At 47.4% G+C, this 24,870-nt stretch overlaps 1 protein-coding gene across 4 annotated transcripts in view; it reads right to left on the minus strand.

The window, feature by feature from the left end:
• Positions 1 to 6,074: 6,074 nt before the first annotated feature.
• Positions 6,075 to 24,870, minus strand: part of CLUAP1 (clusterin associated protein 1) — a 35,377-nt gene continuing 16,581 nt past the window's right edge. For 2 of the 4 annotated variants that reach the window (XM_043560728.1, XM_043560726.1), the window contains exons 8-13: positions 21,717 to 21,858; positions 19,647 to 19,719; positions 14,017 to 14,124; positions 11,285 to 11,340; positions 10,983 to 11,039; positions 6,075 to 7,106 (exon numbers count right to left, since the gene is read on the minus strand). In XM_043560728.1, coding sequence (XP_043416663.1) covers positions 6,960 to 7,106; positions 10,983 to 11,039; positions 11,285 to 11,340; positions 14,017 to 14,124; positions 19,647 to 19,719; positions 21,717 to 21,858 — 583 coding nt within the window. In that variant the 3' untranslated portion in view covers positions 6,075 to 6,959. The remainder of the gene's footprint in view (positions 7,107 to 10,982; positions 11,040 to 11,284; positions 11,341 to 14,016; positions 14,125 to 19,646; positions 19,720 to 21,716; positions 21,859 to 24,870) is intronic. The other 2 variants (XM_043560729.1, XM_043560727.1) reach the window with 1 other exon arrangement.

The following is a 24,870-nucleotide window of genomic DNA, read 5'->3' on the forward strand; positions in this document are numbered from 1 at the left end:
TAGGCCTTAAAGCCCAGCCGGTGAGAAGCGGGCGTGAGCTTCTTCATACCCCGAGGTCTTCACGCGCCCCTCTTGTTTTCATTGTCCTTTTCCACTGGTTAAAATCATCCCCTCTCTCTAAAGCGAGCTGTCACCTTCAAGCCTATGCAGATTATCCGTTTGGCACAGGTGACAGAAGGGACCTTCCTTTTCTCAAGAAGAACAGAAGGTTTTAGGAGTATGATCCTCAGAGATACACGGAAAAACTGTGAGAATTGTTTGGAAGAGAAATTAAGGCTTCGAGTTATAAAATTCCGGACACGGAGACTAAGCTCTCCAAGGTTTTTGCCGTCTTTGATCCGTTACCAAATCTCTCAAAGGCAAGGATTCCGTCCGACACACGTCATGTGGGGTCTGGCACAATGGTCGTCAATAGCGTGTTACATGTTGACGCCTCAATGTTATTCTACAGCCGGCTTCCCAGACCGCTGCTGCGCCTGCAGCGTCCCCATGAAGGCGACATCAGGCTTCCCAGACCCCTGCTGTGCCTCTCGTGTCCCCATGCAGGCGAGCAAGCTGAGTTCCATGTGGCACAAATTCCCTCGGGGGTTGGTGGGTCTGTGACGAAAGGAAAAAGTTCCCAAGTGGACACCACAGTTCTCACCAACTAAAAAACCAAGGAAAATGCTTATCAAGATCTTACAGTTTGAACACGAATCGATGTTGTTCCCAATGTTCCCTTAAAAATGAGTATTCGGGCAAGAATCATCAATGTACGCTAAAACCATGGGTGACAGGCTATCGAGGAAGAAGCTATCCACCCCAAAGGGATACTTACAAAGGGGAATTATCAAAATACCACCCCACATGGGGCATTTACAAAGGGGAAAAAGATAACTTTAAAGATGGAAAATTTGGCAAATGCTTTCTTAACAACGTGGTCAAACTTACCATCAGCACGAATGGGAGAAATTGCCATCACGTGCTCCTGATGGGAGGCACTGACGACACATCGCCGATGCAGTATTCTCACCAAAAATATGGATTTGACTCTCATCGGGAAGGAGCAGTCAGACAAAATCCAAATCGAGAGGCATTCTGCAAAAAACAATAGCCTGACCTCTTCAAAAATATCAATGTCATGAAAAATACAAAAGGCCGGGGACTGTCTTAAATCGTAGATTAAACAGACATGACAACTTAACGCAGGATCTCTGACTGGATCCTCGACTGCAGAGAAACAATCAGCCATAAAGAAATGGGAGACATTTGAATATGGGTCTTGGGTAGTATTTATTTGGATTACTGGGTTTTGAAAGTTATTTTTGCTACATATAGAACTTCAGAATGGTTTTTGGCTCTTAGTACTCTCAAGGTGTGGCCATGCCGTCTTCCGGTTTGCGCAGCTTCTGGCTGAGTGGAGAACTCGACAGAAAAAAAGATGTGGCAGCCAAATGCCGGAGAAAGCCGTGCCCTGCAGGAACCTAGCCACCAAAGAAACCTCAGGGGCCAAAGCAGCGGAGAAAAATCGTGCTCTCCAGGGACTCCGGGAGCAAGCCGCCTCCCTAGCAGCCTACTGACAAGGCTCTATATGTCGCCAGCCAGCAAAGGAGAGAGATTTACAAGGAATAGCTCTGTTATCACAGAGCAGACCAAACGGTGAACTGGAGCGAGGCAATAAACCCATAAACAGCACGGTGGGACTTGTCTTTTTCTTTTTCATTTTGAACAGTTTCTACTGCTGTGTCTTCAGGGTCAGTATGTGCTCTTCTGTGGCGCCTCATCTGCTCTCAATCCCAGTTTTTGTTTTTGTTTCTTTAATCTCCCCAAGTTTTGAGATTTTCTTTAGGCCTTATCTCTTCTTAATATGCTCCTGCCTCCCTCTGCCATCTCAATATAGGGAGTACAGTTAAATGTCTGAATGTCCTTTCCTACTAATTCTGTCATCTGTCATTTGAGTATGGGGGGGGGTGGTCATTCCTTGGTCTCTTTCTTGATTCTTATTATGCCTGGTAAGTTTTGATTGGACACCAGACACGGGGAATTTTATCTTGTTTCGTACAGACTATTTTTATACGCCTTCAAATTCTTGAGCTTAATTCTGGAACACATTACTTAGAAACAGCTGCATCCTGGGGTGCCTGGGTGACTCAGTCAGTTAAGTGTCTAACTCTTGATTTCGGCTCAGGTCGTGATCTCACGGTTGGTGGGATGGAGCCTTGGGTCAGGCTCTGTGCTGATGGCAGGGAGCCTGCTTGGGATTCTCTCTCTCTCTCTCTCTCTCTCTCTCTCTCTCTCTCTCTCTCCCCCTCCCTCCCTCCCTCTCTGCTCCTCCCCTCCTCACACTCTCTCTCACAATAAATAAATAAACAATGGAAACCAATTTGACAATAAACTTCATATATTGAAAAAATAAATAAATAAATAAACATAAAAAAAAAAAAAAAAAAAAGAAAAGAAAGAAACAGCTGGATCCTTTCAAAGCTTACTGTTTTCAGCTTTGTTGGCCAGGACCAGCCACCCTTAAGTTCAGGGCCGCTGTGGCCCAACTTGTGAGGCAATGTCTCAGTATTCTGGGTGCTCTACCTGATGCCCAAGTCAGAAAACTGTTTTGGAGCCTTATCTACAACAGATGCTCTAGACATCCAGGTGTAAAAGATCGTGCAATCCACCTCAGCCTTCGCACTCCTAACGGGAGCATCAGCCCAAGTGGTTATCTGGTGTGCGCCTGATGCTTCCAATACACAACATGGATTTAAGCAGGACTCCTAACGAAGACTTTGCTTTGTCACTTATGCACACTCTCTCTTATAGAGTCAACCCTTTCCATTCCACAAACCAGTTCCCTCCAGCTAAAAAAAACCTCTCGTTTTCCTCTCAAAACACAAAACAAAGCTTCCTCTGCCCCTCCAAAATGTTCTCGGCCACACTCTTCTCCCCTGGCTGGGCCCTCTCTTTTCACTTGGGACCACCCCCCCTTGCGGAACACTCATCAACATTCACCGTGTTGGCTTCGCATTCTGACCTCTCTTCGACCCATCGCGTGCCGACTGCTCCCGGCTGAGGTCGCCACAGATTTCCTAAGTGCCAATGTGGCCCGTTGTGACTCCGGCCCGTTGAGGAAGAGGATTTAGCTGGCTCGCCCCTCCCTTCTGTGGAAATGCTCCCTGCCTTGGCTTCCCTCACACAACCTTCCAGCCCTCCTACCTTCTCGTCACTCTTCTTCAACAGTCTTTGGAAAATAAAACATACTTCCCCCAAATTATTAAGGCAAAATACAGTCACTTTAGAACATTTAGCAAATACTTTCCCAGTCTCTCTTCCTGGCTCCTTGTGGCCTTTGCCTCCGAGACACAGCATTTCTCAGGCTTCCAACCTTGGCTCTCTTCCCACCCCACGTGTTCTCCCCCGAGCAATCTGAGGAAAATGATCTTCAAACCTCAGTCTCCAGCCCTTACCCTTTTCCTGTCTCTAGATTTACCTTTTCCGAAATTCATTTCATCAAAACAACACAATACACGTAGTTTAAAAAGCCAAAAATGACCAGGCTTATAACGGAAAACAGCAGCCTTCTGTCTTGCTCCTCCCTTCCTGTACATTCCCACTCCCCAAACTACATACCCTACATACACTGTTTCTTGCTTTATCGTCTTCGAGGTTATCTAGTGACCTCTACATGGGAAATGGCACTTGGATGTACGTCAGCTTATATTCCCACTCTGTTTCTCCTTCTTTCCGACGGAGTTAAGAGCATGGTTTTTGTTTACATCGTCAGTGTCCGTCTTTTAACTTTGTTACCATCGATCACTCCTGTGCCATTTTCTCCTATGGACTTCATCGTTCTTAGAATGAACAGTGCACCTTTTTTAAAAACTCCATTTTCTGTGTCACTATGGCTTAATTCTTTCCGATTCGCCCAAGAGAAGTGTACAATCAGAATACCGTTTCACAGACACACTGGTTTTTCCATCAGTTACGTTTTCCCCTCACGACATCCCTGCTTGAGCTCTCGCTCCTCCTCTTCCACTCACATCCTCATCGCAAGGACTTTCGTTCCGGGCAGTTTGAGTTCTCTTGCAATTCAACCAGTCCCGGATTCCAGCACCTCGGAGTCTCCCGGGCCAGTCTAACCACTGTGATATTGATGTGGCGTGTTGCTAACTTCAGCCAAACCCACTTCCTTTCAGACATTCGGCACGACACGATGTTACAGTTTAAAACGCGAACGAAAGAGCGCTCGCAGGTATTCTGCCCCGCCCGGCCGAAACAGCAAGTTCTCCAGACCTCCCAGTGCGAGAAGTCCTTGGACTTGGTTCTTGATGGCTACCACCAAAAAAAAATGAACGACTTAAAAACTTCCTTGACATTTTCAGTCAATACACATCTGGAAAGCATTTTAAGAGGTCCTTTAGTTACACGGCTAAAAACAAAGAACTATTGGCAATGATCTAAATGAGGGTTTTTCATTGACCTAATCAGACAATCTTCTTTGGGGCCCGAGTCTGTTCTGACGCTTGGCCCAAAACAAAAGACACGAGGTCATCAAGCTCTTGTACATATCTGACTCCTGGATCTGTTACAGTGACAGACACACACTGGTAACTACGATCAGGTACTTGAAGCTCCTTTGCTGACAGAAGCTGCCCGAGGAAGGAAGTGCCACTCCATGGGGAGACTGTGCAGTAGCTAACCAAGGGATGAGGGACCACGAAGGAAGAGGTGACATAATAAGAGGTGCCGCACACGGCACTGGAGCCTCTATTGGAGGAGGGGTTACCTGCAGCTTGGGTCAGGCTCCCCTGTTAATGCCCATGAGAAGAAAGAATCACGTAAGGAAGGGGCGCCTGGGGGCTCAGTCGGTTAAGCGTCTGTCTCTTGATTTTGGCTCAGGTCATGATCTCACGCTTCATGAGTTCTAGCCCTGTGCTGGGCCCTGAAGTGACAGCGCAGAGACTGCTTGGGATTCTCTCCCTCCCTCTCTCTCTCTGCCCCTCCCCGGCTTGTTCTTTCTCTCTCAAAAATAAATACATAAACATTTTTTTTAAAAAGAAGAAAGCATCACAAAAGGAAAAGAGAAATACATTTTTTGGTTTTTTGGGTTTTTTGTTTTTCAAAAGATAAGTCAGGTCAGAGTCAGGGAAACCAAAATGATAACATCCAGGACGATGCAATGGAAGGCAGGGCTCTGCAGGGGTTAGCACAGCGCCCACATACCCCATTCCCTGTGAGTGCATCATTTCAAAGAAGGCACATCTCCATCACTGCCGAATTAACCAAATGCCATTTTAAAACAGGAGTAATCTCTTGGGAATGCAAGCTGGTGCAGCCACTGTGGAAAACAGTATGGAGGGTCCTCAAAAAACTAAAAATAGAACTACCCTACGACCCAGCAGTGGCACTACTAGGTATTTACGCAAGGGATACAGATATGCTGTTTCGAAGGGGCATACGCACCCCATTGTTTACAGCAGCACTATCAACAGCAGCCAAATGATGGAAAGAGCCCAAATGTCCATAGTTGGATGAATGGATAAAGAAAATGTGGTATATATATACAATGGAGTATTACTGGGGAATCAAAAAGAACGAAATCTTGCCATTTCCAACTATGTGGATGGCACTGGAGGGTATTACGCTAAGTGAAATTACTCAGAGAAAGACAAGTATCATAGGACTTCACTCCTATGAGGACTTTAAGACACAAAACAGATGAACATAAGGGAAGGGAAACAAAAATAATATAAAAACAGGGATGGGGACAAAACAGAAGAGACTCATAAATGTGGAGAACAAACGGAGGGTTGCTGGAGGGGCTGTGGGAGGGGGGATGGGCTAAATGGGGAAGGGGCACTAAGGAATCTACTCCTGAAATCATTGTTGCACTATATGCTAATGTGGATGTAAATTTAAAAAATAAAAATTAAAAAAAAAAAAAAAAAGGCGTAATCTCCGGCACAGGAGCTGGGAAAAGACAGAGGAAACAGCAAAGATGATAGAAATAATCATCACATTATCTCCTAAAAGTTGACATGTACACAGTAATCTGTGAACTTTTCTTAAATATTTTACGTTATAGGTGAATATAAACAACGTAATTATAGTTTCAAGTAAAACTTATTTAATAATATAAAAATACGGTATTAAATACATTTGTTAAGAGTTAAGTAACCTCAGAAGTCTTCTGCGTTCATACCTGAAAAATCTGTGAGAGCTGCTCCGCGTTTCCGTATCAGAAATACGACACAACTCCACCTGTCACTTCTCACTTCACATCAGCGACATTATCCTAGTGCTACTCAACCTAATGCAATCCTGGTTAAGTTTTTTAGTCAGAAACAGCTTTCCTTTAACTAGCTTTCCTAGGAAGGGATGTCAACCTTCTGAGAGAAAATGAAGTGTTTTTATTCTGGAGCGTCTCTCTGTTGCCTGGATTTGAAGGAAAGTGGGTTTTCATCTAACTTAGCTAACTTTCATTCAGGAAATTTTAGTAAAATACATTTAAAGCTTGGTATTGCAAACATGCAGAAGAAAATAGGACCATACAACGAAATAAAAGCTAGAATTAAAAGCCGAAGTACAGTAAATGTTCTAAATTGTACAGGTCAAGAGGAGTCAAGTGCCTCCCCGCCCCCCTCCGGCCAATTCCTAAACTGAGTCCTGGGCCCAGCCCGGGTCTATCCGCACCCCCATCCCCGACTCTTGGCGGAAACGCTTGACAACAACTGCCAAGATGAACAGCGTTGGCCCTTATTTCTCCTCGGGTTTTCGTCCTGTGGAGGTGCATCTCTTAGAACACAGGCGTTTCCCAAGTTCGCTGAAGCTCTGTGGAGTAACCCGGAGGAGGCTGAAGACCGAGGTGTTGCTTCATTAACAAGTCCAGCTGGTTTAGTGCGTGAAATCGGTTTCCCTCCTACCCTTCTAACTTCCCGTTTACCTACAGATCTGAGGGATTTAATCTGTCCGGTCTCTTGGCACAAAGGTCAGAAGTCATTGTCGCTCTCATCCAGGGGCTCAGGTTTCCGGACCCTTCGACTGGGCTTCGCTGGCGAGACAGCAACGCTCTCGTCTTCCAAATCGTCGTCTTCTTCATCGCCCTCCATGTCAATCTCACTGTCCTCCGAGTCCTCCTACAGGAAGACGGCAAACACAGCTGACGGCCCGTCTCTTTCTGACAGCTTGTCAGCAGAGGCCCCTTTCCACCAGTAGCTCAGTTAACTAGCAACACCCGCATGTGAAGGAAGAGCTCGGCAGAGAAGCAGTGGGGCGTGGGGCGTGAGAAGGGGACCTTTGTTGGCTCAAAGACCAACATAATCGGATCATCTAAGCAGTGATCCTCATATACGAGCATGCAGTCTACACCCGGTGCTGCAGGGGCCGGCTTTCCCACTGAGGTCTCAGAAACACCACTGGATGCCGCTCTGCTCCGGGGGCCCAGAGACCCACTAGTGGATAACAAGGACCGAGGGGCTTGGAGATTAGGAAGGGGGTTTCTTTTGGCTTTTACCAGACTGGGGGTGGAAAGCCACCCAGGAATTGGGCAAAATAAAAGGAACACTGTGTCCCTCGCCTAGATCTGGGGTGACCAGCTCAGGCGGGCTTTAAAGCTGCAAGTGCTGGGGCACCTGGGGGGCTCGTTCAGTTACGCTTCTGCCTCTGGACTTCAGTTCAGGTCACGATCCCATGATTCGAATGTTTGAGCCTGCCATCGGGCTCCGCGCTCACAGCACAGAACCTGCTTGGGATTCTCCTTTTCTCTTTCTCTCTGCCCTTCCCTCACTAGCGCTCTCACACGCGCTTTCTCTCTCTCTCTCTCTCTCTCTCTCTCTCTCTCTCTCTCTCTCTCAAAATAAATAAACTTAAAACCCAAAACTGTAAGTCCTGCGTCCCAGGTAAACCAAGATGGCTCGAGCCAGACCACTCCCACCAGCATACATTCAAGCTGCAATTTCCTTCTTAAAAAACACAAAACAACCACCCTCAACTTAATCCCATCTTCCTTGCCAGCTACTCTGCCCTGTTCCTCTGCACCCCCCTCCCCTGGCAACAGTGAAACTCCTTGAAGGAGTGCTGAACCCACCACCCCATTGGCTCTCCTCTCACTGTGTCCTCAACATACTCGGCAGGCTTCACCTGCCAATCCCCCGACTGCTCTTGAGACAGAGGAATTCAAATCCAATGGGCGCAGCTCCGGCATCTGGGGCGACCTCCGGGCTGCGCCTTCTTGCTTGAAAGCCACCCTGTGCTGCAGGGCGCCCTTCTCTCAGGTGCTCACCCCACTGCACTCCTGCAACTTCCCACCCCACGCGCGCCTACACCCTCCGTCTCTCTGACTCTACGACGCGGCTCAGCTCAGAGCCCTGCGGCTCCCTCCTCTCTTTCTACTCTCTCCCCTGACACAATCGCACGTGTCCTTGCAGCCCGAACACAGCCTAATATGATGGCTTCCCAAACTCAACTCCAGCCCAGGCCTGACCCTCGAACTCCAGACTTGAATTCCAGCTGGCCGTTCGACCCCAGCACGTGGATGGCTGGCAGGCACCGCCTGCGTAGCATGTCCCAACCCCAACTCCTGCGCTGCTCCCCAAGCCCCACCCACCTCGGGACATGCCAAGGCTGCCTGTGCCGTCAGCCAGTACGCCACAAGCTGGGGTGTCCCTCATTTCTCGTCCTCTCACACCCCATGTCTAGTTAACACAACTCCATGGTTCAGACCATGGAAACGTCCAGGATCCGACGACTTCTTAACACCTTCGCTGCTACCACCCTAGGCTGAGCCGCCAGCCCCTCCGGCTCCCGCAAGTGCCTCCTGACTAGGGTCTCTTCAACGCCGGTCGGCTCTGGCACAGCCGGGCTCGTGGTCCTCGGCCCCTTCCCGCGGCACTCAGAGAAAACCCCGGGTCCTCATCAGGTCCTGCAAAGCTCTGGCGGCCCCCGCTCCCCGTCCTGCCGCTCCTATCTGCCATCCGCACCACCGTCTCTACACCGCCAAAGCAGGAGCCACATTCCCTGTGTTCTGGATGCCCTTCCCTGCACCACGTCCCTCCTTCCGTTCAGGCCTCTGCCAAATGTCACCCGATCACAGAGACATTCCCTGACCGATCAAAAGACACCAACCTCCTCCCTCAACCCTGTCGTTCTGTTCCCTGAACTGCTTTCTTTTCTTCTTGCCACTATGACCCGACGTATTCCCTTGGTTACTGCCGGAACGTGAGCTTCCTAGAGGCGGGGACGCATTCCCCAGCATCTGTAACACCTGCACGTAACAGGCACTCAGCAAGTGTCTGTCGTGCGGACGAGTGCGCACACGAAGGACAAGCCCGTACGCCTGGGCCAGGTGCGGAGGCGGCCTCCCTAAAACCAACAAGCGACAACAGGCGCAGAGGACGTGTGAGCTGTCACTCGGGCATTTGTTCTGAGACGAGAGAGCTACGCGCCCGAGCAAGCAGATCATAAGACAAGGGAGCCGACGGTGCCTTCCAGGCATCCCCAGCCCCCACGCCAGACTTCCTATTTGTGCCTCGAATGGGTAAGACGGGTGGGCAGAAGCTATTTGAGCATCCAGCCCGACTCTGTTAAACATGTTTGAGGTGGTTTCTCTGCTTCTCGAAGACTACCTTCTGCGATTCCAAGGCCCCACCCTTCTCTGCGCATCTTGCCCAGCAAACCCTCTCCCTCTGTGGATTTCGGTAACAATACACAATGTTGGCACTAAAGAGAGGGATCTTTTGTACAAGAATGTCAACTCCTGCTCTGTCCCTGTGCAGCCACTAGAGCCACACTCCAGACACAGGTGGCACACGACCTGATAAGGAGGTCTGCGCTCTGTCAGCCCAGTCACCCCTTGTTTCTGGGGCCTCACAGGCTTGCCAGGGACTGCCACCAAGGCAGGCCCGGGGCAATGGACGGTGCAGCCCCACCTGTGGGGCCCTGGCAAGGACCGGGTTCCCCATTCCGGTTCGTTTCCCCGTCAGTATTAAGTCAGTGACACTCAAGGCACCGGCAGCCTGATGTCCCAGCCTCTTGCCCAGCCTCTCTGAGGCCCTGGTCTCAGGACAGCCTCCTTTTCCGTTCCCTCCCCAGAATGGAACTGAAGAGAGGGCTGGTCTTAACCCCAGGACCTCAGCAGGTTCCATTCTTTTCTAGGTTACAGATCAAGGGCCTAACGACCTTTCTTGTCTCGTGGCTCACACTCACCCCTCCTCCTCAGCATAGGGAAGTTCTCCGATCTCTGTGGAACCCGGTTGGCGTGGCTCTCACCCAGGAGACAGAGCCATCACTGGGAGGGAAGGCTCTGCTGGCCCTGAACAGGCCAACACACACACACACACACACACACACACACACACAGATGAGGTGTAGGCCCTGAGCAGGCCAACACACACACACACACACATACACACACACACACACACACAGACACACACACACAGATGAGGTGTAGGCCCTGAGCAGGCCAACACACACACACACACACACACACACACACACACACAAACACACAGATGAGGTGTAGGCCCTGAGCAGGCCAACACACACCACACACACACACACACACACACACACACACACACACACAAACACACAGATGAGGTGTAGGCCCTGAGCAGGCCAACACACACCACACACACACACACACACACACACACACACACACACACACACACAGATGTGTAGGCCCTGAGCAGGCCAACACACACACACACACACACACACACACACACACACACAAACACACGGATGAGGTGTAGGCCCTGAGCAGGCCAACACACACCACACACACACACACACACACACACACACACACAAGGTGCAGCCCGGAGCAGGCTCACACACACACACACACACACACAAACACACACACACAGATGAGGTGTAGGCCCTGAGCAGGCTCACACATCCACACACACACACACATGAGATGGGCCCCTGAGGAGGCTAACACACAACACACACACACACACACACACACACACACACACAGATGAGGTGAAAAGAAAACCAACCTGCTTCTTGGAGCTGGAAGTCCTGCACTGACCTAAGAGAGCTGGTGCTGCTTCCGGCTTTGGAAAGCGAGAATGGAAAGAACAGGGAGAAGGAAAAAAAGCGGGGGTGGGAGGGAAAGCACATTCATTGGAAAAGAAAAGAGCCATCAACACATCAACAAGCAGAGGAGAGTCCAGCTCCTGGGGGGCCCAGCTCTGCCGCACACCCAGCAGCGGGCTAGGCTGAGGCGCACGGCTCATCTACAAAGCCAGCCCCGGAGCAGGAAGAACGGAACAGCTAAGGGGAGCTCGTCAGGACTCACGTCGTCATCGGAGTCTCCACCCTGCATTGTGCCCACGATGCGTTTGCTAGGTCTTCCTGAGGAGAACCAAAGCATGAAGAAATTAGGAAAACCTCATTAAAAAAAAAAAAAAAAAGGCGGGGCGCCTGGGTGGCTCAGTCGGTGGGGCATCCGACTTCGGCTCAGGTCACGATCTCGCGGTCCGTGAGTTCGAGCCCCGCATCGGGCTCTGGGCTGACAGCTCAGAGCCTGGAGTCTGTTTCGAATTCTGTGTCTCCCTCTCTCTTTGACCCTCCCCTGCTCATGCTCTGTCTCTCTCTGTCTCAGAAATAAATAAATGTTTAAAAAAAAAAAAGGGCAAGAAATGGTATTCAAGATTTGCTTTCCTTTAGAAAATTGGGGAAAACAAGAATCACGCTAAAAAACTTACTTAGGTAGCATCCAAATAATCAAAACTATAATAAACCACAAGAGATTTTCTAGATTTCCACTTTGAAAAAAAGGAAAAGGGCAATAAAATATGATCATTAACTCGGAAGTCAGAAAAATGTATATGCATCCTGTAAATGTTGTAAGAAAAATCAGTGAATCCCACTATGAGTAACAGATAGCTGTGCTATCCGTTGGAAAAACAAAGTCTTCCTCCAGGGACCAATGTATTTGAATCTATGAGCTTCAAAGAGAAAAAGCTAAGTATCACACTTAGTTCATCTTTCAAACCTGCGCCCCCCCCCCCCCCCCCCGACCTCATTATCTCAGGGATTCTCCTCTCTCTCCTCTGGAAGTCAGGGTTGCTGACAGGGGACTTCTGCCAACGCTCAGGAGCCGTCCTGCACGGGGCAGAAGCGGACAGCTGCATCACACCCGGAGGCTGACAAAGGAACAGCCGTGACCCCAGGTCAAGGCCTCAGGGCAAGGGCAGTGAGGGGAGCCCAGAGAGGAGCTCACTTGGGACAGGCCTGGGGTGACCACCAAGAGCTATTTAAGGAAACTTTCCCTCACTCAGATCAAATGCAAGTCTTGTGTTGTCCAAAGCCCTTATTTATAATTTTTAGGAATGGACTTTGTGACTTGACTCCTGCAGGCTGAATGGTCAGCAGAATTCAGGAGCCCCAGTGCCTCTATGAGATTCTCCTGAGCCAAACATCTACCTTTCCAGAGCCTCAGCTCCCACCTACAGAATGGGAGTCATAACCTCTAACCTCTATTTGTATCATGAAGCTGTTAAAAATAAAAGGAAAAGACATCAGAGCATCTAAGTAACTTATGTAAAAAGGAAAATGTAATAAAGAACAGCCGAACCTAAAATAAGGGCAGTTAGCAAGAAGAGTTAGTATCAAATGAAGATAATTCACCTCTTAAATATGTTGTGTATATAAAAATGCAAACCGCTCCCAAAATTAACAAATGGTAGATAAATGTTTTTAAAGGCAAGTATAGGGGCGCCTGGGTGGCTCAGTCGGTTGAGCGTCCGACTTCGGCTCAGGTCATGATCTCACTGTCCGCGGGTTCGAGCCCCGCATCGGGCTCTGGGCTGATGGCTCAGAGCCTGGAGCCTGCTTCGGATTCTGTGTCTCCCTCTCTCTCTGACCCTCCCCCATTCATGCTCTGTCTCTGTCTCAAAAATAAATAAACATTAAAAAAAATTTTTTTAAAGGCAAGTATAGGGCAATGTAGTAATATCTATCAAAATAAAAACACATAACCTTTGACCTAAGAATTCCCCCTTGAATGGTACAAACACTGAAGATAAGCAGAAGGATGTATCTACGAGGAAAAGAAAAATAAAAAATATCTTTCAATATGGGAATGCCTGAATAAAACCCAGGTATGATCACACTGTGGAATACTATGCAGCTGTCAAAAAGAATGAAGCAGAATTGTATTTTCCTGACACGGGAGGAGTCCTAATATATTTCATCATAATGTTTTTAAAAAGCAAGTTGCAGGAGGTGCCCGAGTGGCTCAGTCAGTTGGGCGTCCAACTTTGGCTCAGGTCAGGATTTCACCATTCACGAGTCCGGGACGCGCGGTGGGCTCTGTGCTGACAGCTTGGAGCCTGGAGCCTATTTCAGACTCTCGGTCTCCCTAGCTCTCTGCCCCTCCCCGCCCCCCCCTCCCCGCAAAAATAAACATTAAAAAACAAAAAGCAAGCGGCAAAACTATGCACAGAGTCTGGCCCCATTTAGGTTAAAAAATGTCTCAGGTGATCTTTGTGTCTAAGTTTCACTGTATGTGTGTGCTTGCCTCTGTGTGAAAAGGCAATGTGGAAGGACCACCCCCCCAAGCCACTGACCGGGACCCCTTTAGGATGGAAAGTGGGACCTCAAGAAGATCCCAGGGGAGCACCCACACTTGTCCAGATATTTTATTGCTCTTTAGCAGTGAGAAAGCAGAAACTACTAGGTTTTTTTACAGGCAGAGATGGTTGTGTGAGTCCCTTCTCTGTGCATAATTCTCTGATTACACGGGATGCAAGTGCACTGAGAACAGTTTGGACCCAAAAAAGCACAGAACACAGCTCAGTGGCAGAAGCAGTGTGTTCCCATGGCCTCTGTGACCAGGACACAAAGAACAATCAGCTATTCTTGAGACCACAGGTAAGAGTATTAGCAGCAAAGGTGACCACACAGAGGACTTTAAGAGCTGAATCCTGATAGACAACAGAGCAGGATAAACCCTGGAGCAGGGGCCACCCAGAGTGTTCTATGACAGGGCACGGGACAGGGGGCAGGAGAAAGAAGTCGTGCTACCTTGCATGAGCACCTCCATGGCCGTCCGCGGCTTGGACAGCCGTCTCTCCTCCAATTCACTGTCAGATTCGTCTTCCTCCTGGATGTCAACGTCCGAGTCGTCATGACCTGGGAGCAACACAAGCGGGCAAAACAAAAGGGCGGCTCCATCATTACCTCTGAAACAGCTTGTATCCAAAAGGCTCTTGTGCAAAACCATTTGCACTTCTCGGCCTTCCTTCTGCTGCATTAGATTTCATGAGACTCTTAGGACTGGCCTGTAGATACTTAGAAGGGTTAATGCAAACAAGGATATACCGGGTTAGTTTTTTTAAACAATTTTCCAAAGCAAGGCAAAACTGGGTCAGAACACTATTCTGGTAGGTGAACTACAATTTGAATCACCAGCTGTCAAGGTATAGCTGGAAGTTCTTGGTTAATTGGGGGCAAAGTCCATTCTCTGTTCAGGATTAGGTGGCGTTGCCACGACTCGAGCTCTTTGTGGGTAACGGAGATGAGGAGACAGAGCCCACTGAAAAGGTGAGGGATTGCACCAAAACGGGCCTGCAGGCGATGAGGTGAGCAGGCCAGGAAAGGCTGGCCTGAGAAAGACGGTGACCTAGTGAGCGGCTGTAAGAACTCGTGCTCACGATCTCCTTTCCTGGAGAAAATTCCCTTACAGAGATACACAAAGAGAGGGCGTTCTCACATTGTGAGATGTGCGACAGCCTTACACATTAATTTCTTACACGTTAATTTCTTAAATACTCTTCCAGAGTCTTGTGTGGGTTAGACATTTCCTAATGGGAACTTACAGGAGGAGAGTTTCCACAGTGGAGAGAAAAAGCTTTCACTGCCCAGCTGACTCCCTGTGACTGGGGGGAGACACTGGTTTTGGAAGTAAAGAACAGGAGGAGTTTGCAGTCGCTGTGCTGACCAGTGAGTCAGAGGTCAGTTTGGAAGCACAGTAATTGTTCGTCTACGGAAAGGCTTTGCTCAGCCCCTGCTCTAAGTGGGTAAGTGGGTGGCTGCGTCTGCCTGGGCACCAAGGGAAAGTTCTCTGCTTTCTTCGCCGTGGAGAGAAGAGCTGTGCTCTCCAGCATGGAGGGGTAAGCTGGGAACCAGGGATGTGTTAGTAATAGATAGCATCCTGCAAGGACTTCAACACAATCTGTCTGAAAACCACCACCGTACAAAAAGCCTATACAGAGAATCTAATTAAATACTAACACAAACGAATCACTACAAAACGCAATTACTATTCATCTGAGTTCACTTTTTATGGACATGTTATTATGACGTTGTATCATTACTCCTTGCAATATAAATCAAATGATATCATGAATTTTAAAATAATAATAATACATGTTTCTCAGGCTCAATAGGATTTCTTCTGACAAGTTCAAGCCAATACACTAAATTAATGCATGCGGACATGGAAATCACCCAGTTATCAGTGACACGTTCAAGTTAGGATAGCAGACAAGAGTGCCCATAAAATTCAAAGAGGAAAGAACAGTCTTTCCAACAAATGGTGCTGGGACAACCAGAGGGCCACACGCACAACAATGAGTTAGACTCCTACCTCACACCATATGCAAAGACTAATTCAAAATGGGTAACAGTTAAAACTGTAAAAGTCTTCCAAGAAAATATAGGGATAAATCCTGGTGACCTTAAATTAGGCAGTGGTTTCTGAGATATGACACAAAAATGCAAACAACAAAAGAAAAATTAACAGTGTGGACTTCATTAAAAGTTTGTGCAGCAAAAGCCAGCACTAACGAAGTGAAAAGACGGCCCAGAGAAGGAGAGAAAAATATCTGCAAATCACAATTTGCATAAGGATCTAGTATCCAGAATAAATAACTCTCACAATCCAATAATAAAAAAACAACCCAATTTAAAAACATCCAAAGGACTTGAGCAGACATCTCTCCAAAGATTGGTACGAATGGCCAACGAGCCAGGAAAAGATGCTGCACTCCATTAGCCATCACAGGAACTCACATCAAAGCACAGCGAGACACGACTTCATACCCACGTAAGCTACAGGCAGTTTCTTTTCAGGTTTCTCTTTTTATTTATTATTATCTTTTAGATGTTTGTTTATTTTTGAGAGAGAGAGAGAAAGGGGGTGCACGCAAGTGGGGGAGGGGGAAAGAGAGAGGGAGACGGGAGGTGAAGCAGGCTCCATGCCGACAGCAGCAAGCCCGACGCGGGGCTTGAACTCATGAACTGCAAGATCACAACCCGAGCAGAAGATGGATGTTCAACTGGCCGAGCCCCCCAGGCGCCCCCAAGTTTCTCCTTCTACATCCGCACAGTCCAACAGAAACGCAATGCCAGCTGACAGATCTAATTGAAAATGGTCTAGTGACTACATTAAAGTAGAAACAAGTCAACTAATTCCAGTAATGTCTTACTTAACCCAATGTATCCAAAATACCATTCCAACAGGTAAACAACGTAAAGCATGAGTAATGAGTAATTTAACTTCTCATCCATACTAAGTCTTCAAAATATTTTCCACCAACGGCACTCCTCAATTTGGATGAGCCACACTCGAAGTGCTCAAGAGTCACACATGGCTTGTGGCTACAAACTGGATGTCACCATTCTGGCCTCGGCTCCCTGAGCGCCTTATCTGTCACCGTGCCCCCGGTGCTGGTACAAGGCCTGACACACAGTAGGCATGCAGCAAGTAAGTGTTGAACGCAAGAACATGTGCTCTCCACTATATCATAAAAACTAAATCCCAGCAAGGTTACTAAAGTACTTTCTAGAAATTTGTGGGTCGTTTTATGAAATCAGAGGACTCTACATTCCTTACACTCCAGTGCTGAATCCTGTAGAGGGCACAGTTATAAATTTACCACGAACAGTGAGGTTTAAAAGGACGGTGGGAAGATGAGGGCTGTCCTTACTGTGACCACAGGGCATGTGAACAAAGTACTTGGCCTTTTTCGTCTCTGAGGTCCCCAGGGCAAGGACCTGTCTCTAATCGCTCAGACTTGCTCTCTCTTACTCCAGGCCCTTACTCCAAACCCACAAAGCCAATTTGGTGACATCACCTCCTGCTTAACAGAGAAGACAGGAGCCATCGGATGGGAGCCCTTCAGCGCACGACCCATCTTCCAGCCTGAGCTTGAGTCCTGCACGCCCACACGTTTCCTCACTCGGCAAAACTCATCCTCTCACTGAGCTCTGCTGCTCACCCTTTCTTACAGACTCCCAGGACTTTCCTCATCCGGTACCTCCTTCCTCTCCAAGTTACACTTTTCAGCCTTTGCGTAAATAGCATCTCCCAAGGAGGCCTACGTTGACCCCCAATTTAAAACACAATTCCAGGGCATCTGGGGGGCTCAGTCAGTTGAGCGTGCAACTCTTGATTTCGGCTCAGGTCATGATCTCACAGTTTGTGAGTTTGAGCCCCGCATCGGGCTCTGTGCTAATAGTGGACAGTCTGCTTGGGATTCTCTCTCTCCCTCCCTCTCTCTGCCCCCACCCCACTCATGCTCTCTCTCTCTCAAAAGAAAAAAAAAAAAAAAGAACTTAAAAAGAGTAAACGTGGGCTGCCTGGGTAGCTCGGTCAAAGTGTCCGACTTTGGCTCAGGTCACTTTGGCTCACGGCTCATGAGTTCAAGCCCCACATCGGGCTGTGTGCTGACAGCTCAGAGCCTAGAGCCTGCTTCAGATTCTGCGTCTCCCTCTCTCTGCCATCCCCCACTCGCACACTGCCCCCTTCTCTCTCAAATATAAATAAATATTTAAAAATTTAAAAAAAAAAGGTAAACACAATTCCACACACCCTCACCATCTCCCTCTCTGCTCTACTTTACCCCGAAAGGCATTTTTCACTTTCCACGCACAGTTTGCTCATTGTTTGTCTCCTCTCACTGGGAAGCAGCTTGGTTAAAGCAATGATTGCTTTTTTTGTTTTTCTAAATTTTTTTTAATGTTTTTATTTATTTTTGAGAACGAGAGAGAGTGTGCACAAGCGGGAGAGGGGCAGAGAGACAGGGAGACATAGAATCAGAAGCAGGCTCCGAGCTGTCAGCCCAGAGCCTGACACAGGGCTTGAACTCCTGAACTGGGACATCATTCCCTGAGCCGAAGTCGGACGCTTAACCGACTGAGCCACCGAGGTCCCCAGAATCCCTGTCTCTTGTCCACTAAGGAACCCTTCTTCGCACCCAGAATAGATACTCAACAATGGTTTACTGCACCGAATCAGCTGTCTACACGGTGGTGTAAACAAGATGAGCTCTTTCAGCTCCTGGATTTTGCTCATTCTTACCCCTAATTTGCGTCCGTGTCCTATTTGGCTTTTCTGTTCAGAGAAGTCTTTCAGAAAGTGTCGTTTTATCTAACTCCCCGCTGATCCCAACTCTCTGGCCAATGTTCCCGCATACACAGAAAAGCAAAGAAAGAACATCTTAACAACTTTAGGACGGTTCTTCTAATTTTCCTCACTTCTTTGCCCTCAAGCTAATTAAGTGCTTTCCTTCATTAATTTGGTTTAAACGGGACATTATTTTTCCAAAAAAAGCAAAGTCACAGATGCTCCTAAGAATATTTGTCCTTCAGGGGATCCCACACCTGTGGATCACAAAATTAAAGTGTGAGTTCAGAAGAATAAAGACCAATGACAAAGGTCTTACGGTTGGCCCAGGCACACAGCAGGGTGCAGCCAACCAACCAGGGCTCTTACTTGTGCTGGGCCTCCTGGGAGGGGATAAACTCCATGCAGGCTTATCACTGAGGGCTGCCTCGGGCTCTCCGGCCTGACCTGGAACCACAAAGGTGAGGGGGGCTGCTCTGGCTAGAGAGGCCCCTGGAATTTCCTAAACTTGCCTCTAAAGGATTTCCCAGCACTCCCCATTCTCCTTCCAGAGTTTCCTGAAATTTAGGAGAGAGAGGCAGAGAACAAGTACAAAAGGAGAGAGGCCCAGAGACAGAGAGGGAGGGAACGTGTCCCAAGTCCCACACACGGCATCCTCAAGCATGAGAGAATAAAATACTTCATCATAACAAAGAGAGCAATAAGCAAGAGGAGGAGGAACTGAGACAAAGCTATTGATTCAGCATTAAGACCATGTGCTGAGGCCGCCCAGACATCTCGGTGAGGTTCGTGGAGGAAACGTGCTAACCAGTCACGGAGAACACTCCTCCCCAGCACGCAGCTCTCACATACGGGTAGCCCCCACTTGCCCCCAGGTGACGGCCTCACTGCACAATCCTGGATTACTGGGGACACAGGACGGGTGTGTGTGGGAGGGGACTAACTCTAAGCAAGTGCCCCACTAACACGCACTGCATTAATGACACCTGCTTTCTATCGGTCCTAAAATAAGGAACCTAAAGACCTCCGAGACCACATTTTCTTTTATAGTTACATATTATACGTAATTCAAACTGTATCATTTAAACAGGGAAAAACAGTATTTTAGTTGATAAGAAAATCAAACGTGCTTTGAATGCTGTGTAATTTGAACCAGTCTCTTGAGCTCGAGTGAATTAAAATGGTACTTGATATAGAAGTTTTGAGAAAATCGCCTTTTGAAAATAAATTAAATACACGCATACATTTGTCAAGGCTAAAAACGCTGGTCCAGAAGACACAGCCCGGTCTACCCATGTGGTCTTACCTTCAGTCTTGAGCAGACGCTTTTCTTCTTCCTTCAGCTTGTTCTGCATCAGACGCAGAGTGTTCTCAGCTTCCTATGGAACAGCAAGAACAAGATTCAGAAGAGATCGCCCTTTGGTGGACTGTTTTATCATTCTCTACCACGTGGATAAGCAGGGCCGAGTCTGTGACGCAAAAGCAGCAAAGATGTAAAGCACATGGAGACAGCGAACGCTGCCTGAGAACCAGGGCCGTGGTCCCAAGGCCCCCTCTCTCCAGGATCAGCCAGCAGCCCAGCCAGGGGAGGCCGCCTGAAGTGGCACCGCGGGCCCTCGAAGCCCTGAAAAAAACCGAACCAGACAGGGAAATGCCCGTGTGTCCGTGTGGGACGTCGACACGGGGCAGACGCATCGAGAATGGGATAGTACGGGCCTCCTGCTCTCAGAAAATAAAGCATGAATTTTATTGTTTTTCTGCTCTGTGCTATTCCAGCCCCAGAAGATGCTAAATGGTGAAACTGATCTGGGTGACAGGAGAAAAGAAATAAAAACTAGTCTAATTCCTAGGGGGATAAAAGCTAATACCTCAGCTAGGTGACAAAAGGTGGCCCTGATTATGGTCAAAAGAGAGAACGGGGGAGGACAGTGGCTTTTAAAACTTTGGTGTCATTCTACATATCAAGAAACAAGCACTGTTTGAGGCATGAGCTACCGTCAGGGCGCAGGTGTTATGAACACACGGAGCAGGTGTGAGCAGAGGAAGGAATGCTCGTCCCCGGGCCACGTCTTCGGCACGACCTCCACACCTGGGGGCGGCCCCGCGCGACACCACAGAATGCTCACTTTACTTTCACGGCCCTTTTCTGCTCTTCCCCAGACACTGTCCTCACCACGGGCCTGTCCTGCACCCTTGCTGCTCCGTGGCCTGCCCCTGCCATACAGCAGTGGTGGCAACCGGCTCCGTGTCAAGATAAAGGTGTCCCCAGGAAAGCATCAGCCACCCCCCGCCGGCCGTCCTGTACAACCAAACAGCTCCACCTCATTCAAACACCCAGCTTTTAAGAAGGTGGCATAACCTTTACGCCGAAAGCTGCCAAGGACGGCGTGAGAGAGGGAGGTTACAGACCACTTTCAGCATGAACACGGATTCCAAGGGACCATTCTGGGGTTAAGCAGAAATATCCCCAAGGGATAGTAGCAATTCAAAACACGAGAGTAACTTGGTCCATTTCTCCTTTGCTCTGAAATCCGTATTTGCCAGCTTGTGCTGGGACCTGAAACACTCTTTCCTAAATGGCCTGGAACAATGGGATGAGAGGAACCCGGATGACCGCTTGCTCTGGGTCACACACACTTCCCACAATAATCAATAAACTGCGTTTCCTCTTTATAAAGCAGTATCTGATAAACTACTTTCAATTAAGCAGGGCCTGAAAATCTTTCAGTGACCTGACTGAGCAAATTTTTAGAAATCTACCCAAGGCCAGTCACCTAATCCATGGAACTCAGTGCAAATTAAAATGCACTTAAGAATTATTAAGAATTCAGGGGCGCCTGGGTGGCTCAGTCGGTTGGGCGTCCGACTTCGGCTCAGGTCACGATCTCGCGGTTTGTGAGTCCGAGCCCCGCGTTGGGCTCCGTGCTGACAGCTCAGAGCCTGGAGCCTCATTTGAATTCTGTGTCTCCTCCTCTCTCTGACCCTCCCATGCTCATGCTCTGTCTCTCTCAATAATAAATAAACATTAAAAATAAATAAATAAAAAATTATTAAGAATTCCAAACCAGTGACGGCACAGCATTAAAGCAAGCACAGGCCCTCCTAAGCTAAGTCTTGTGCGATTGCGCAGGTCACGTGGCAGCCCTGTCTGCCGCCCTAACGGACCAAACCCATCAGAGATCCGACCAGCCTGGAGTCCAGGCCACACCACCAGCAAAAGAGAAGAGCTGCGTGAGCGATCCGCAGACTTGATCAGGGAGAAGGAACATCCAGGGAATGTTCCCCCACGACGACATTTACAAACTGACATGTCACCAAGTACAGAATCCCACGCCAGAAGGAACGGTCTGTAGAGAGGAGCAGGCTAAGAGCTCACCTCAAACCTCTCTTGCTCCATCCTATGATGGTCTTCAAGCTGCTGTTCCAGATAAGCCAGATTTCGAAATTTCTCCAGATAAATGTCATACTGCTTCTGCAACTCCTCCTCGATCTTCTCATATTCATCCATAAAGGCCGGCCTACAACAACCAAGTGAAATAAAAAGTGAAAGATTCATCAACAGACAGTTGAGATTAGTATGCTGAGCCCCAGGCCCCACCATGGTCTGCTGTGGAAAGCCTTCATGGAGAAGTGTCTTCATCTGGAAGCTGCTTAAAGCTCATTTCCCTTTCCTCCTCCCTCCCCTCAAAAGCAACACGCTTAGTTTGTTTGTTGATCAAAAGCTCTTTGTAAAAACCTGAAAATAATCTTTAAAGTATGAAGAATAAGGTAAAGATTACTCATAATCCTATCACCAGGTACAAGCACTGAATATTTGATAAACATCCTTCCAGACTTTTCTGTGCATAGATATATATACACAGAGAGAAATATATTTTTTCTTTGTTTTGCGAGAGAGAGCCAGAAAGGTGGGAGAGGGGCAGCCAGCAGGCTCCATGCTCAGCGCAGAGCCTGAGACGGGGCTCATTCCCACAACCCTGGGATCATGACCTGAGCAGAAATCAAGAGTCGGACACTTAACCAACTAAGCCACTCAGGCGTCGCAGAAATGCATTTTTATTTTTTATTTAAAAAAAACTTTTTTAATGTTTATTTATTTTTGAGAGAGAGAGAGACAGACAGACAGAGCATGAGCAGGGGAGGGGCAGAGAGAAAGGGAGAGAGAATCTGAAACAGGCTCCAGGCTCTGAGCTGTCAGCACAGAGCCTGATGCGGGGCTCAAACTCATGAGCCGTGAGATCATGACCTGAGCCGAAGTCGGACGCTCAACCAACTGAGCCACCCAGGTGCCCCAGGAATGCATTTTTAAACACCTTTAAGTACATTACCTTGAATGAAGCTTTGCAATCTTTTTTCTTACTCACTCTGCCATAGATTTTAATACAGACTTAAAAAGTAATCACGTGTCATACACTTCTCACAAAATTAGTAACCTAAATATATATATTATCTTAGTTGAGCACAGTATTTTGCTGTCTGGATGCTCCAAAAAGTATTCCATCCCCTAAAAAAGGAAAACATAGGTTGCTACAAATTAAAGCTAAGCTTTTAAACAATATAAAATCTAAAAGCAAAGCAATAACACAAAAGCTTGTTTTGACTGATTTGCTGAGTTTATGTTTTTTTCTCTTATTTTCGATCTTAAAGGGAAACTCTTGTTTTAAAAATATACAGATAGGGGTGCCTGGGTAGCTCAGCCAGTTAAGCTTTCGACTTCAGCTCAGGTCATGATCTCGTGGCTCATGAGTTCAAGCCCCGCATCAGGATCCTTGGTGGCAGTGTGGAGCCTGCTTTGGATTCTGGTTCTCTCCTCTCTCTCTGCCCCTGACCTGCTCACACTGTCTCTCAAAAAACAAAACAAAACAAAACAAAAACATAAATTAAAAAGGAAGAGATTATCTTTGGGACTAGAGCAAAAACAAACTTTTCTATTAAAAGGATATGAGAAATCTAACCAAAGAGGTGAAAAATCTATACATTGAAAACTATCCAAAGCTTATGAAAGAAATTGAAGAAGACACAAACAAAAAAAGGAAAAAGATTCCATGCTCCTGGATAGGAAGAACAAATATTGTTAAAATGTCAATAGTATCCAAAAGCAATCTACATATTCAACGCAATCCCTATCAAAATACCACCAGCATTCTTCACAGAGCTAGAACAAAAAATCCTAAAATATGTATGGAAACAGAAAAGACCCCAAATAGCCAAAGCTTTCTTGAAAAAGAAAACCAAAGCAGGACACAATCCCGGACTTCAAACTGTATAACAAAGCTGTCATCATCAAGACGGTATGGTACTGGCACAAAAACAGACACTCAGATCAATGGAACAGAACAGAGAACCCAGAAATGGACCCACAAACATATGGCCAACTAATCTTTGACAAAGCAGGAAAGAATATCCAATGGAACAGACAGTCTCTTCAGCAAGTGGTGCTGGGAAAACTGGACAGTGACATACAGAAGAATGAACCTGGACCACTTTCTTACACCATACACAAAAATAACCTCAAAATGGATGAAAGACCTAAATGTAAGACAGGAAGCCACCAAAATCCTCGAGGAGAAAGCAGGTAAAAACCTCTTTGACCTTGGCTGTAGCAACTTCTCACTCAACATGTGTCCAGAGGCAAGGGAAACAAAAGCAAAAATATACTGGGACCTCATCAAAATAAAAAGCTTCTGCACAGTGAAGGAAACAATCAGCAAAACTAAAAGGCAACCGACAGAATGGGAGAAGATATTTGCAAACGCTGTATCAGATGAAGGGTTATATGCAAAATCTATAAAGAACTTATCAAACTCAACACCCAAAAAACAAATAATCCAGTGAAGAAATGGGAAAAAGACATGAATAGACACTTCTCCAAAGAAGACATCCAGATGGCCAACTGACACATGAAAAAATGCTCAACATCACTTATCATCAGGGAAATATAAATCAAAACCACAGTGAGATACCACCTCACACCTGTCAGAATTAACATTAACAACTCAGGCAACAACAGATGTTGGCGAGGATGTGGAGAAAGAAGATCTCTTTTGCATTGTTGGTGGGAATGCAAGTTGGTGTAGCCACTCTGGAAAGCAGTATGGAGGTTCCTCAAAAAATTAAAAATAGAACCACCCTATGACCCAGCAATTGCACTACTAGGTATTTATCCAAGGGATACAGGTGTGCTGTTTTGAAAGGGCACATGCACCCCAATGTTTATGGCAGCAATGTTGACAATAGCCAAAGTATGGAAAGAGCCCAAATGTCCATTGATGGATGAATGGATAAAGATGATGTGGTGTGTATGTATATACACATACATACACACACACACACACACACACACACACACACACACACACACACTGGAGTATTACTCAGCAATCAAAAAGAATGAAATCTTGGGGTGCCTGGGTGGCTCAGTCGGCTGAGCGTCTGACTTTGGCTCAGGTCATGATCTTGTGGTCTGTGAATTCGAGTCCCACATCGGGCTCTGTGCTGACAGCTCACAGCCTGGAGCCTGCTTCAGATTC

The sequence above is a fragment of the Prionailurus bengalensis genome, chromosome E3 (assembly GCF_016509475.1).
Source record: "Prionailurus bengalensis isolate Pbe53 chromosome E3, Fcat_Pben_1.1_paternal_pri, whole genome shotgun sequence".
Taxonomy (NCBI): Eukaryota; Metazoa; Chordata; class Mammalia; order Carnivora; family Felidae; genus Prionailurus; species Prionailurus bengalensis.